The following is a 13,794-nucleotide window of genomic DNA, read 5'->3' on the forward strand; positions in this document are numbered from 1 at the left end:
AATATGGCTTGAAATTTGGCTCTTTACTTGTCAAGTCCCTCACCTTAGTCAAGTTACTTAACCTTTCTATACTACTGTTTCCTTACCTGCAAAATGAGGGTAATAATTATGTCTACTTCCTCAAGTTGGTATGAATTTTCACAAATTAGGACATTCATACATATCACCTAGTATTTTACATGTAGTAAATATTTAATAAATTGTAGCTATTACAATTACCATATGATATTATTAAACAACTAGTGGCCCAGTGCACGGATTCATGCATATTGAAAGGGAAATAATTAGAAGAAACATTTTAATATTGCTATTTGCCCTTTCTTCCTCAGCGCCTGGGAGCCAGGCAGCAGCCCTGCCCTCTGCCACCGCCGCTGCCACCAGTCACCATCTGCAGGGCAATCGGGCCCCCCCACTCGCACCCACCTTGGCCTGGCGCTGCCCGCTCACCTGCTCCACCATCCTGCCACGGTCCCACTCTCATTGGGGCCCATCAGGGCCAGCAGCATTTCCACTGCCGCCCGCTGCCAGGCCACATTGCCGACGCCCGCAATGTTCCGCGCCGCCCCCTGGTGGTCAGCGCACGTCATAGTGAGCGGTTGGACTCCCGATCACCCAGTCGAACCACCGCCCAAGGGGACAATTTGCATATTAGGCTTTTATTATATAGGACTAGAGGCCCAATGCACGAAATTCGTGCATGGGTAAAGTCCCTAGGCCTGGCCGATCAGGTTCCCCGCCTCCTGGCCTCCTCCTTCCCTCACCACCCGCATGCTGCCACGGTGCAGTTCCCCACCTCCACCTTCCTTCACTCCCTCACCGCCCTGCCACCACCTCCACCTTCCTTCACTCCCTCACCGCCCTGCCACCACTGCTGATTGCCCACCATGTTCCGCGTGGTCAGCACACGTCATAGTGAGTGATCAAACTCCCAGTCTAACTCCCAAGGGGACACTGTACATATTAGCCTTTTATATATATAGTTTCTTTTAAAATGAGAAGAAGCCCTGGCCTGTGTGCTCGGTGGTTAGAGCATCAGTCCTTGCACCAAAGGGTCTCGGGTTAGATTCCTAGCCAAGGGTTGGTACATTGGTTGTAGGTTTGATCCTGGGCCTCAGTTGAAGCACATGGAAAAGGTAACCAATCGATGTCTCTCTCTCAATCTCTCTCTTCCTTCCTCCTTCCCTCCCCCCTCCCACCATCCCTTTCACTTTTTCTAGAAGTCAATGACAAAAAAAAAAAACCTCAGGTAAGGATTAAAACAACAACAACAAAAATTCAGGAGAAAAATAAATTATTAGAAAAATCTTGGGAAGATCTTACCTGGTCAAGCAGCCTAATAATTTTTAAGTTCTCAAGTCAGAAAAACTTGTCTACTTTAAAAGAAACTTTAAAAACAAATTCCTCCTGGCACTCTTCAATGAAAATAAATGCACTGATCTTTGGTACCCCCCTTTTTATCCTTATACCTGATCTGGCTGCATCTCTAGCTAGCCTCCTCCCTATCATGTACTTCTACAGACTTTTATCATACTGACTGTGAAGTCCTTAGCAAGTACCCCTTAAACTCTCTTGGCCTACATCTGATGTACACCTTACCTGCAACACTTTGTAGCTTTGCTAATTCTTCTTAGGAAATCACCCAATTTTCTGAAAACTGCTTTTACTCTCTCACAAAAGCCTATTTCACTTTAAGGCAGCAATTTCTTAGAATGGTAATGCTTACAGCTTAAATTTCATTACACAGTATTCTTTCCTTCCTTTTTGAGTTAGGGTAAAATAAAACGAACTCTGCTTTGAAGTTTAAGAATTCTTAAACATATCTTGAAGCAACTGAAGACTCTGAAAATTATCACAAATACTAAGACTATAAACCATTTCTTTAAGTTGCAGTTCCTCAATTTCTGATATCTAAAAGATGAAGCAGCAATATGGTTAAGAGCTTTTGGAGTCAAAATTAGTTTCATATCCAATCCTGACACTTCCTAGCTGTATAACCTTGAGATAGTTAATTAACCTCTTTGATCCTCAGTTCCCTTAAATGAAAATTGTGAAAAGTAACATCTAACTTCACAGGGCTATTATGAGAAATGGGAAAATAACACAGTGCCTGGTACATAGCAGACATTCATTCAATGTTGTTCACTTCCTCCTTAACTATTTGCTTGCACATCATGAACTCAATATCTTCATACATATCATTAATTTTTATCTTATTTTATATAGTCAATGAATAAAAATAGAAAATACAACTGATATTATGGGGCAGGAGACTGTTATGAAAATTTTCACCTTATAAAAGACATTATATCTGAAAAGATTGGGAAATTGTTTTAAAGCAAACAAACACAGAAAACCACCTGTACTGGACAAAAGTGAATTTTTACTGCAAGGGACTAAATGATCCTTTACAAAATCTCATAATTAAAAATATTATGACACTGATAAAATACAGATAATAAATTTAGTGTTAGAAATAGATCTATTGACACTTAAAAATAAGAATGAATGAGTCAACAATTCTAAACTGCATGGCATTCCAACTGTTTCTAAATGGTAGAATACCACAAGTTTTCTAGAATGGAAAGGAAGGCTGAAATGGGTTACCCCAAAATAGTTAAACAGAATATACCCATTAGGGTATCAATTCACAGCACTTATTAAAACTTTTACTTAAAATACTTTATAAAAACCATCCTATATAATAAAAGCCCAGCGACCAAAAAGTGGAATGGCCAGAACTACTGGTCGACCAGTTGCTATGACACACAATGAACACCAGGGGGCAGACGTTCAACACAGGAGCTGCCCCCTGGTGGCCAGTGTGCTCCCACAGTGGTAGTGCTGCTTGGCTGACCAGGATGAGCAGTGTTCCCACAACAGGAGCAGCCATTCAGAGGGCGGGTCCACAGCCATCCGCTGACTGGGATGACTGGCGTTGCCACAGTAGGCCGATCCCCACTGGCCATGCCCCCCACCAGTGCACAAGTCCCGTGCACCGGGCCTCTAGTATAATATATTTAGAAACGTTCTAAGTTCTATAAAGTAGTAAAGTTCTTGGTGAATAAAACTACCATCACTGTAACTAGGCAATACTGGGGATGGGGAAATGCTACTGATACTACCATTCTGTAACTGGTTTTCACCCTTGGTTTAATTCTCTTCCCTTCAGTTCTATATATCTGCTATACAAACTATTTTTTTCAGTTGCGGTGGTGGTGGTTGTTAAATTCTAGGTATTCCAAAAGAAAGTGAAAATTACTCTCTGGAAGATCATATTTAATCATTTAGAGGAATGTGCAGTCATATTTGACCTTAGACCTGGAGATAGGTGCTTCTGCTCATGACCCATACTGAGATTACATAACAAACTTGAAAGTATGAATGCAGGCATACCTCATTTTACTGAGCTTCACTTTATTTCACTTCACAGGTATTATGTTTTTTACAAACTGAAGACAAGACCCTCCACCAGCAAAAAGATTATGACTCCATTTATTGCAATACTCGCTTTATCATAGTGGTCTGGACTGGAACCCGATATGTCTCTGAGGAATGCCTATACAGAAAGATTGATGGGTCTCTCCGTCCTTTAACAATCCCCTAGAACCCTTAGCAGTCCCTAACACCAGATATCATAAAACAAAAATAAAGCCAAAACTAATCAACCAAAGAAGAGCTTCGCTGTAGCTGCAGGGGTAATTCCACTTTCCCTGGTGGACTGAAAGCAGCAATCATTGATCCCAAGACAAGGAAATCTTTTACTCTCATACCTCATTAGCTATCCAGGGAGAAGATAAGAAAACTAGGAAAGAATTGGGTAAGAGGATAAAAATGGGATTATTAGGATCCAGTGTTGGGATCTAGAATGAAGTTTCTCATGAGATAAAATAGTATACACACAAGGCTTCTTAGAGAAATGGCTGATTCTAGAACTGGGGGCAAGAAATATACACAGTGAGCTATAACACCTTGTAAGTGCAGAAAGTAAGGAAGTCCTAAAAAAAATCCACAATAATGATGGTATGCCAAGGATACACAGACGCCAACTAAGCGATTCCCAATGACCAAAGCTGGAACCATTTGAACAACAAAATAGTAGTACTGGATTATAAACCTAAGTATAAAATAAGTATCATGAATCTAGATTGATAAAAATAAGTAAATGGGGGAGAAGAGACATTCTCTCATGCAGAAGAATTCTAAATAATTTTATAGACTACTCAACCCTTAAGAAGGGGGATCATGACTCCCCACTCCTTAAATATGGACCACACAAAACAACTTCCTTTCAGAAATAATAGTATGGGAAGGGGGGAGGGGCAGAAAAGCACCTGACAATGGAGAAACCTGACAAATACTTTATCAGACTGGATCAAGGTCAACATAAATAGTGATAAATCATGTTTATAATATGTATTCTACATATGATGTGATGAAAACAGCATTTAACTCTCTGTTCTTCCTCCCAAAACCCATAATCTGTCTAATTGTGAGAAAAACCAGTGACAAATTTCAGTAGAGAGGCATCCCCCACCTGAATAGAATTGTGAGTACTCCTCAAATCTGTCAAAGTCATCAAAAACAAGACAAGTCTGAGAAGCTGTCACAGCCAAGAGGAGCCAAAAGAAACATGAAAACTAAAGAGAAGTGGTATCCTGGAACATTAAAAGAACATTAGTAAAAACTAAGAATCTGAATAAAGTATGGCTTTTGATTATTAATATTGGTTCATTAATTGTAACAAACGTACCACACTAACACAAGATGTTAATAGGGGAAACTGAGTGTGGGGTATGTGAAGACTTTGTGTTCTCGCTTTTTTAAAAAAATATATTTTATTGATTTTTTACAGAGAGGAAGGGAGAGGGATAGAGAGTCAGAAACATCGATGAGAGAGAAACATCGACCAGCTGCCTCCTGCACACCCCCTCCTGGGGATGTGCCCACAATCAAGGTACATGCCCTTGACTGGAATCGAACCTGGGACCCTTCAGTCCGCAGGCCAATGCTCTATCCACCGAGCCAAACCAGTCAGGGCGTTCTCACTTTTTCTGTAAGTCTAAAACTACTGTTTTTTTAAAAAGAAAAAAGTCAATTTAAAAGGAAAAAACTGTTATTCATGGTAATCAGATTTTCATGAGAGCTAACAATGCTTATTTAATCCCTAATAGCATTAAAATGATACTCAAAGAGCATAAGACAGTGAAAATGAAGTTCCATGAAAAATACTCTTTCTCTTACCCTGTAGGCTAAATAGATTTCTGTGGGCTAAGGGAATAACTCCATTCATAATAGTGTTCTATAATACTGCTTTTAGAAGCCTATGCTTTCAAACTTTTCAACATCTGTGGCATTCAAATCACCTTACAGCTGAAAATAAAATGAGCATGTTGGTCCCAGACCTGTCTGCCCTCACTGGTCCATTTCCTGCCCTTCCCTCCTCTGATCTGTTGGAAAGGACCTGAGTCCTGCAGGCTCCGGTGTCAGCTGGCTCCAGTTGAGTCTGACCAAGGAGATGCAATGGTGAAGGACAGGAGGGTAAAGAGAGGGAGAGCAGGTTGCTTCCCCCTTTTTCTCTCTGTCATGAGCAGCAGCTCTAACAGCATCAGTGTCTCTGTGGCTCCACCTCCCTGTGGACAGAACCCAGTTAACTGGAGGGGTTTTGAAAACATGAATTCTTCCCGTTAGCCCACCAGCCCTAGGAATGCTAATGGTTTCTTGCTGTTCTCAACCTCTGGACTGCCTCACAATCTTGTTTGGCTCCTCTACAACTCCATTACCTATAAAGCCAATTTTCTGCATTACATTTGTTTTATATAACTCAAATTATGTCTGTTTTCCTGGTTAGTCTTTGACACTCACAGAAAAATGGAATAGGAAAGAGAAATAAAGAGAGAATATATTCTGAGTAAGAACACAGAGGCAAGAAAGCAGAGTGCCTTGTGGTTCATCTATGCACCAACTGTGCGGCCTTGGGCAAATTATGTCATTGTTTTAAGCCTCAATTGACTCATTTATAAGTGGGGGATTATAACAGCATCTCTACCTCACAGAGTTATCACACAGACTAAATGAGTGGTAAAGCATTAGCTTAACACCTGGCACAAAACAATTTAGCTACCATCACAGTCCTTGCTGCCATCATCTCCTCCCCTGTACTGTACTCCCAGAACATTGCCCACATTCTTTAATAGTCTTGCCTGCTTCTGCTTCTCTATCCTGTACCTTCTTACATATTGCTCTAGGCTTAACCTTCCCAAAGCCCTTCCCTGATCACACAGCTCCTACAAAACTTCAACTGCATACAGACATGATCCACAGCCCTTAATCTGCCATTCAGAGCTATCAAGAGTCTATCCCAACTTATTTTCCTTACTTTTTTTCATTGATATGATCTATATTTTGGACAAACTTTTTTTTTTTTCTTTTTCTGGCTTCTCTTACATTTCAAGTCCCTAGAGGACAAAAGCCATGTTTTATCATCTTTTTTCTAATGCAGCACTTAGCCTCAGTACCTAACCTAGTAAAGTGAGACACTATAAACACGTTAAATGAATGAACAAATAAATGATAGCACCTAATAAAATTGGTCTTCAATTGGATGCTTAAATTTGATCCAATTTGCCTTCTAGAGCAAACTTATGAACCACAGGCCAAATCTGGCCCCCTAACTCTTTTTGTAAATAAAGTTTATGGGAGCACAGCCACATTTATGTATTATCTATGGCTTCTTACACTCTATACTGGCAGAGTACAGTAGTGTGACAAAGGCCATTTGGCCTGCAAAGCCTAAAATACTTACTTTTTAGCCCTTGACAAAATAAGTTTGCTGACCTCTGTCCTTGAGGGTGGAAATTCTGGTTTATTCATATGCTCTCCACACACACCTAGTATATTGCTCCCATGTATTTGGTGTTAAAAAAAAAAATCTATTACACTAAATTGAAATGACAAACTTTAAAAATAAAGTGGGGAATGCCTATTATTGAAGGTATTAAGCAATAAAATAACCAAACTACATACAACATTAGGTAGTTATATTTAGGCCTCTATGTCAAAGAATAGAGTGTCATTTATCTTATTCTTTTTTATTCCTTAAGGTCATCAGTTCTCCATTCTAGAAAATGTTTCTCTAATCCTCTATTTTTCTCCCATCCAGCTATTTCATTCATTTGTTAATTTAAGCATTCAACAAAAATGTTATTAGATAACATCCATGTGCCTGGTTTGTTAGGAGCTGAGAATGAGGATCCTTAAAATTTGGTCCCTGCCTATAAAAAATATCTAATTTTAGTTAAAACACATATTTCAAATAGGAAAATATAAGTGCCATTGAAATAATGCCAGCAAATCAACAAGTAGACCAAGTCAGATATCTGTAAGTGTCACCTAGTCTCAAATATCTACCATGAATCAAAGAATTTCTGAAAACTGGTAAAACAGTGTACTCCATCATAGCTGCTACTGCTGAGGGGGAAAAAAGGCATCAACATTGTTTACAAATTCCCTAAGGCATCTTATTCCTTCAAAACAGCGTAAGCAGTAAATAACTTTCTAGATAAATATAAATTGCCTGAAAGTGTTATAAAATGCTAAAACTTCTATCTTGAGACGGCAACATTTAAGTTCAAGATAGAGAACAGTTATACCAGAAGGAAATTAACAAGGAAAAGAATTATTCCTCTGCCTAAAAAAGGGAAGTAGTAATTGTGATGGAGAGGAAAGATGGAGACTCTTCACTCACTCAACAAACATTTATTGATAACACTTGCCATATAAATACACAAAAATTATTTTGTATACACCAGGCCTTGTGCTAAGTTCTAGAGAGAGAGAGAGAGAGAGAGAGAGAGAGAGAGAGGAAGTCAGAAAGACAGACACAGATTACTGTTCTCCCTTAGAGGCTAACATAAAGGAGAAACCCTATAGAAAATATGCAACAATATGTTAGAACCAAACATCCAAGTTTTTTATTGTTACTAATAGTAGTAAACTTAATAGCTGTTTATTTATTAAACAATTAAGTAACTACCATGTGTCAATTACAATGCCAATCACAGCAGATAAATGTTCTTGCCTTAAAGACTTCACAGGTTCTTATGAAAATATAATTTTGATACAAGAAATACTATAATTAAAAAATTGTATGACTTTATAAGGAAATACGTTGGATAAAATAATTTAATTCTACTAGGAAAAGGGAACTAGAGTAAGGGAAAACTTTGCATCAAAAAAAAAAGAATTGGAGCCCTAGCTGGTGTGGCTCAGTAGGTTGGACATCCTAGTGCGCCATGCACCAAAAAAATCACCAGTTCAATGCCCAGATTGTGAGTTCCATCCCAGTCATGGTGCATGCAGAAGGCAACCGATTGATGTCTCCCTCTCATATCCATGTATCTCTCTCTCTCTCTCTCTCTCTCTCTCTCTCTCTCTCTCTCTCCCTCTCTCTATAAAAGATCAATAAAAACATTTTTTAAAAATGAATAGGAGTTTGCCAGGCAAAGTTCCAAACAGAGGAGAAAACTATAAATCACAACATAGGATAAAGTACAGTATAGAGCAGTGATGGCGAACCTTTTGAGCTCAGAATGTCAGGATTTTGAAAAACTCTAATTTAACTCTGGTGCCGTGTCACATATAGAAATTTTTTGATATTTGCAACCATAGTAAAACAAAGACTTATATTTGTGATAGAAAAATCAACCAAAAAATGAGTTCGCGTGTCACCTCTGACACACGTGTCATAGGTTCGCCATCACTGGTATAGAGGATGGAAAATAGGGCTGGATACACTTTTGGGGGTCAGTTCATGAAAAGTCCAGTGAGTTTGAACCATGGTAAAATTATAAAAAGGGATGGTACCATTGTAAGGTCTGTATTATAGAAAAACTAGGAGCCCAGCGCGTGAAATCACACAGTGCCGCCCACCCACCTCCAGCCCTGCCTTGACACCCGAACCTGTCCACACAGCACTCCAGCACGCCTGGCCCAGCCACCACCCCCCTCCCACCACCACCACCCCCACCTTCTCTGGCCACTTCAAACCCCGCCCACAGTCCCTCCAGTCGCCTTGGGCTGGCCCTGCCTTCTCCGGGAGCCTCTCTGTTTCCGCCCTGTCTCCGGAGCAACACGGTGACTCCACCCCAACATGACCCCGGAAGAGAATGTGGAAGCCTCCACCTGCTGCGCTGTGCTCCTTCCCCTGGCAGGTGGGCCATGGGGCACTCAGAGTGAGAGTGGTGGGTGGCAAAGGACTAGTGAGGGGAGTACTGTGGGCTCTCACCCCTGCCCTCCCTGGCACGGGATGGTCCCACCTCCTCCGGGCGCCTCCCTGCTTCTGCCCGTCTCTGGAGCAATGCCCCAGTTAATATGATAATGGTCTGGTCGTTACCCTTTAGGGCATCCCCAAAATTAGCACATTAGCTCTTTATTAGTATAGATAACTGATGGCAGTGTGTAGATTAAAAAGGGTAACATATCAGAAGCAGAGAGACTAATTTTTAAGGCTACTATAGTAGGCTAGGGGAGAGATGATAAAGGCTAACAGAACAATAGTGAGAAGGGAGGGAGAAGGAAATAACACAAACCAGGATAAGTGGCTCATGAACTGAATGTTGGAAGGAAAAGAGAAGTGGAGTTGAGTATGGCATTATTCAAGACAAGAGAATCAGCATGTTTTTGGCAAGAAGATATGAGTTACATTTTAGATAAGCTGAAGTTTGTATTTTGAATTTATAAACTCCATTCACTGAAGAAATAGTTCTCCTCATTCCTTCCTGCCAGAAGCCAGTCCATCCTTTCTGCTTGACACAGTCGCTGCAGGGAAGAAACATCTGCACAGCATATGTTTCAAGGGACCTGGCGTATATGGCATACTGTTCTTAATATGTTTGCTCACCTTCTTGGCGCTATGTGTTTTAACCAAGGTCACCTCTCTGAGAAAGGTTGTTTCCCCAGGTAGGGATTTTTCCCTGAAGTTAGGGAGGGGATAAAACCCCTTAACTAAGTGCCAGGCGGGTAGTTAATCACTTTAACTACAAACAATCACCCTTAAACTACATAATCTTTACTCCCTGGAATGGAGATAAGACCCTAACCTTTGGAATAGAAATTGACAGGATTAAAATCAACTGGTATAAATACAGATGTAACAAGACAATAAAAGAACCTGGCTGGAGATCCTGGATAGAACCAGGCAAGAGAACCCAACCATGCTGATCAACTGAACGCTGTCTCTGTGTCATTCATTACTTCTTCGCCGACTCCGTCCACACCTTTGGGAACCCCTGGACCTGCTGGGGCTAGACCCCAGCACCTTCCCATTCCAGAATAACTGGAAATTGGACAGCAAACAAATTTTCTGTCCATGATGCTTACATTTTAACCTCCATTTACGATATAAAAAACAGCAAGAAAAAAACAAATTTAAAAATATGGATAGACAATAAATAATCCATGTGATTTCTTCAAAGGGAAGACTCCAGGTATGTTAAATATGTTTTAAATCAACTTGGAATTAAAAAATAATAGAAGTGGTCTCTTTTTTTCGGTAATGAATACTTGATAATTGATGTGTTTGATAGGTTTTAGCCAGATGTATCAGGTTTGCTCATACTGAAATACATGTGTGGCTAATTTTCTTATACATTACATTATCCCAGCAATTTTTCAACCTTTTTTAATTTCATGGCACACATAAACTAATTACTGAAATTCTTCGGCAGACCAAAAATATATATATATTTGGCAATCAGACAAAAAAATAGGTATACGTTTGATTCATTCACACCACTGGCTGTGTTGTATTGGCTGTTGTCATTTTTTTATCTGACAACCTAAGGTAAAAGAGGTCAGCAGTAACCCTGACTAAGTAGTCAGTTATCACATGTTTTAAAAATTCTTGCAGCACACTGGTTGAAAATCACTGCATTATCCTAACAACACTAGGAGTCATATTATTCAGAAAAGTACTGGAAACTAAAAGGCTAACACACAAACTGAGTTTTGTTCAAACTGCTTTAAAAATTGATGATATTCTTTTTTGGTTGTTAATCCTCACTTGAGGATATTTTTCCTTTTTTTTTTTTTTTTTTAAGAAAGAATGGAAGGGAGGGGAAGATACAGAGAGAAATATTGATGTGAGAGAGACACATTGATTAGTTGAGGAAATCGAGCCACAATGGAATCAAACCCATGACCCTTTAGTCTGTGGGCTGACACTCTATCCACTGAGCCAAACCAGCTAGGGCGATGATATTCTCTTTTTAATCTTAAAGTGTCTGTCCTACTTTTCTATGAGAACTAGCTTTGCTAAAGCAAAGTTTTCACATGACTTCTAATTATTAAACAATTAATTATAAGTTACTATTTTATTCAAGGTACTACACAGGTATTTTTGCCAACATTTTTATCTTTTTAATCCCTTAAGCAGGCTAATAAACATTAATTCGTAGTTCCTAAAGAGAAGCTTACTTGAGAAAAAGTTATTTGACATCTACTTCTGCAGATACATAGTTTAAAAACTTTACATTGCACCTTTTTTGAAAATGGTCTGAAAAATTTTTCTTTAACTCCTTGAAAAACATACTCTTTTCTACTGGTTCCTAAAAGATTATTGAATATGTCCACACCTAGGTCATTTATTCTTTCTTAACACTTACCTTTGTCAATTCCCCATTACTTTCAGTACTTCCAAATTCCCCAAAGTTATTATTATCAACTCTCTTATCTTCTACCTCATCATTGGTCAATGCTTGGACCAATGGTTCTCAACAGAAGCATAACAGGTCTTTAGGCACATTTTGACAATTTGTGGACCTTTTGGTTGTCACAATAATTTGGGTAGGAGGGAAGACACTTGGTGGACGGGGAACTATTGGTCCTAGAAATCCTAATATGCATGAGACAACCCTGCACAACAAAGAACTGTCTTCATCCCCCCAAATTGTAAGGCTCTGCTGGAGATTAAGTCGGCGAGATCTATCACTGTGGGCTGGAGTAGCAGGGAATGTGGTGTGGAAAAGGGCTAAAACAGCCATGTTTCCGCACTTTCCCCCTCGAATCCATTCATCTTACACACAGACCTTTACAATGGCCCCACCTATCACCTGTTTGCTTAAAACTCAGAAAAATGGCACCACTGCCCTCAGAATACCCCAGCTCTTCCATGTGGTTTAGCAGATGCTTCCGATGTTCCGGCCCCCAATGACCTTTGGGAACTGCAGGCGTCAGTAAGGTGCCACTAGCCACCTGTGAGCGCCTGCAGGCTGGGCAGCCCACAGGGAGGTGTCCTGTTCGTGCAAAATCCCGCTGGGTTTTAGACAGCATATACTGCATCTATAATGCCAGTAACAATTCTTTATGTTGATCACACGCTGAAGTAGCATTGTGGCTATACTGCATTAACTAAAATACACTGTTAAAATTAAATTCACCTGTTTCTTTTCACTTTTTTAATACAGAAAACTTAAAACCACATGAGACTGGCAGCACGCAGCTCTTGCGCCATTCTTTTTCCCGGCTCCACATTTCGGCCTGAATAAACCGCCTGCAACTTTGTAGATACACCGCTCCTGCCACAAACACTTTGGTCTTCCCTTCGCTGGGCGACCTGCTCCCCCTCCTCCCATCCGGTGCTGAACTGTGGCTTCCCTTCCCTGAGCAGCCCTTCCTGACCTCCCCCCGCCCCCACACCCGGGGTCCCGACGTGACGCGGAGAACCCTCCTGAGCACTCGCAGGGCTGCGTCTCCAAGGGCCCCTTCCAGTCGGTGTCCCCGAGACTGGAAGCTCCCTGGGGCAGTGGTTCTCAACCTTCCTAATGCCGCGACCCTTTAAGACAGTTCCTCCCTCATGTTGTGGTGACCCCCAATTTCATTGTTACAAATTGAACATAATTAAAGCATAGTGATCAATCACAAAAACATATGTAATTATATATGTGTTTTCCGATGGTCTTAGGCGACCCCTGTGAAAGGGTCGTTGGACCCCCAAAGGGGTCGCGACCCACAGGTTGAGAACCGCTGCGAGGGGACAGACATTCTCTCCACACGCCTAGTCTCGGCGCCAGGCACTGCGGGTCACCGATTAGCGGAGGGGCAGAGATGAAGGATGAATGCCGGGAGCGGGGTTCGCGGGGAAGGAGGTTCACAGAGGTGAGGCAGGGACTAGGGGGGACCGGGGCTGCTGGCGGGCCGCCCGGGGCCGGAGAGAGGCGGGAGCGCCGGCAGGACTCACCAGGCCCCGGTCGATGTCCGCGTCAGGCCGTTTGGTCGAGGGCGGCGAGTACTCGGCGTGGCGGATGCCCTCGCCGGCGGGGGCGACGCCGCCGAAGGCAGCCATGGTGTTGCGCCCAGGGAGACGGGACGCCGGGCGCCGCCTACGGGGCGCCGCAGGGACAAACTAGTGAGCGCGCGGCTCCGCGGGTTTAGGCGAGGCCGGGCCGCTGCGCAGGCGGCGGAGGGCAGGTCACCGGGAGATCTGGTTCTCACCCAGGCGCTGGCCAACTTGTTCCGTTAAAGCCAAGAGTGAGACCCAGAGCTGAGTCCCCTGGGACATGGAGCACGTTTTGTATGTTTCAGATCCACCGGTCCAAAGCCCACACGAGGCCTCCCCACGCAGCGCCAAGGGCCAGGGTTTCATCATTTGAGCTGATGTTGGTCTCATCAAACTGCAGTGCCTGCAGGTTCCGGACCCTTCTTCCTACCCGCGACTACTGATCAGGCTTCTGTTTAATGCCACAGTTCTCCCATGCATGAAAGCAATATTAGAGGCAGTTTGCTTACCCTTTCCCCCAT

The 13,794-nt window shown here is 41.9% G+C and overlaps 1 protein-coding gene across 1 annotated transcript in view; it reads right to left on the bottom strand.

The window, feature by feature from the left end:
- The window catches only part of DNAJC15 (DnaJ heat shock protein family (Hsp40) member C15), an 89,215-nt gene extending 75,825 nt beyond the window's left edge, over positions 1–13,390 (bottom strand). Inside the window, exon 1 of the mRNA XM_059684707.1 lies at positions 13,235–13,390. Coding sequence (XP_059540690.1) covers positions 13,235–13,339 — 105 coding nt within the window. The 5' untranslated portion in view covers positions 13,340–13,390. The remainder of the gene's footprint in view (positions 1–13,234) is intronic.
- Positions 13,391–13,794: the final 404 nt, after the last annotated feature.

This window comes from Myotis daubentonii, chromosome 2, assembly GCF_963259705.1.
Source record: "Myotis daubentonii chromosome 2, mMyoDau2.1, whole genome shotgun sequence".
In the NCBI taxonomy this organism is placed as follows: Eukaryota; Metazoa; Chordata; class Mammalia; order Chiroptera; family Vespertilionidae; genus Myotis; species Myotis daubentonii.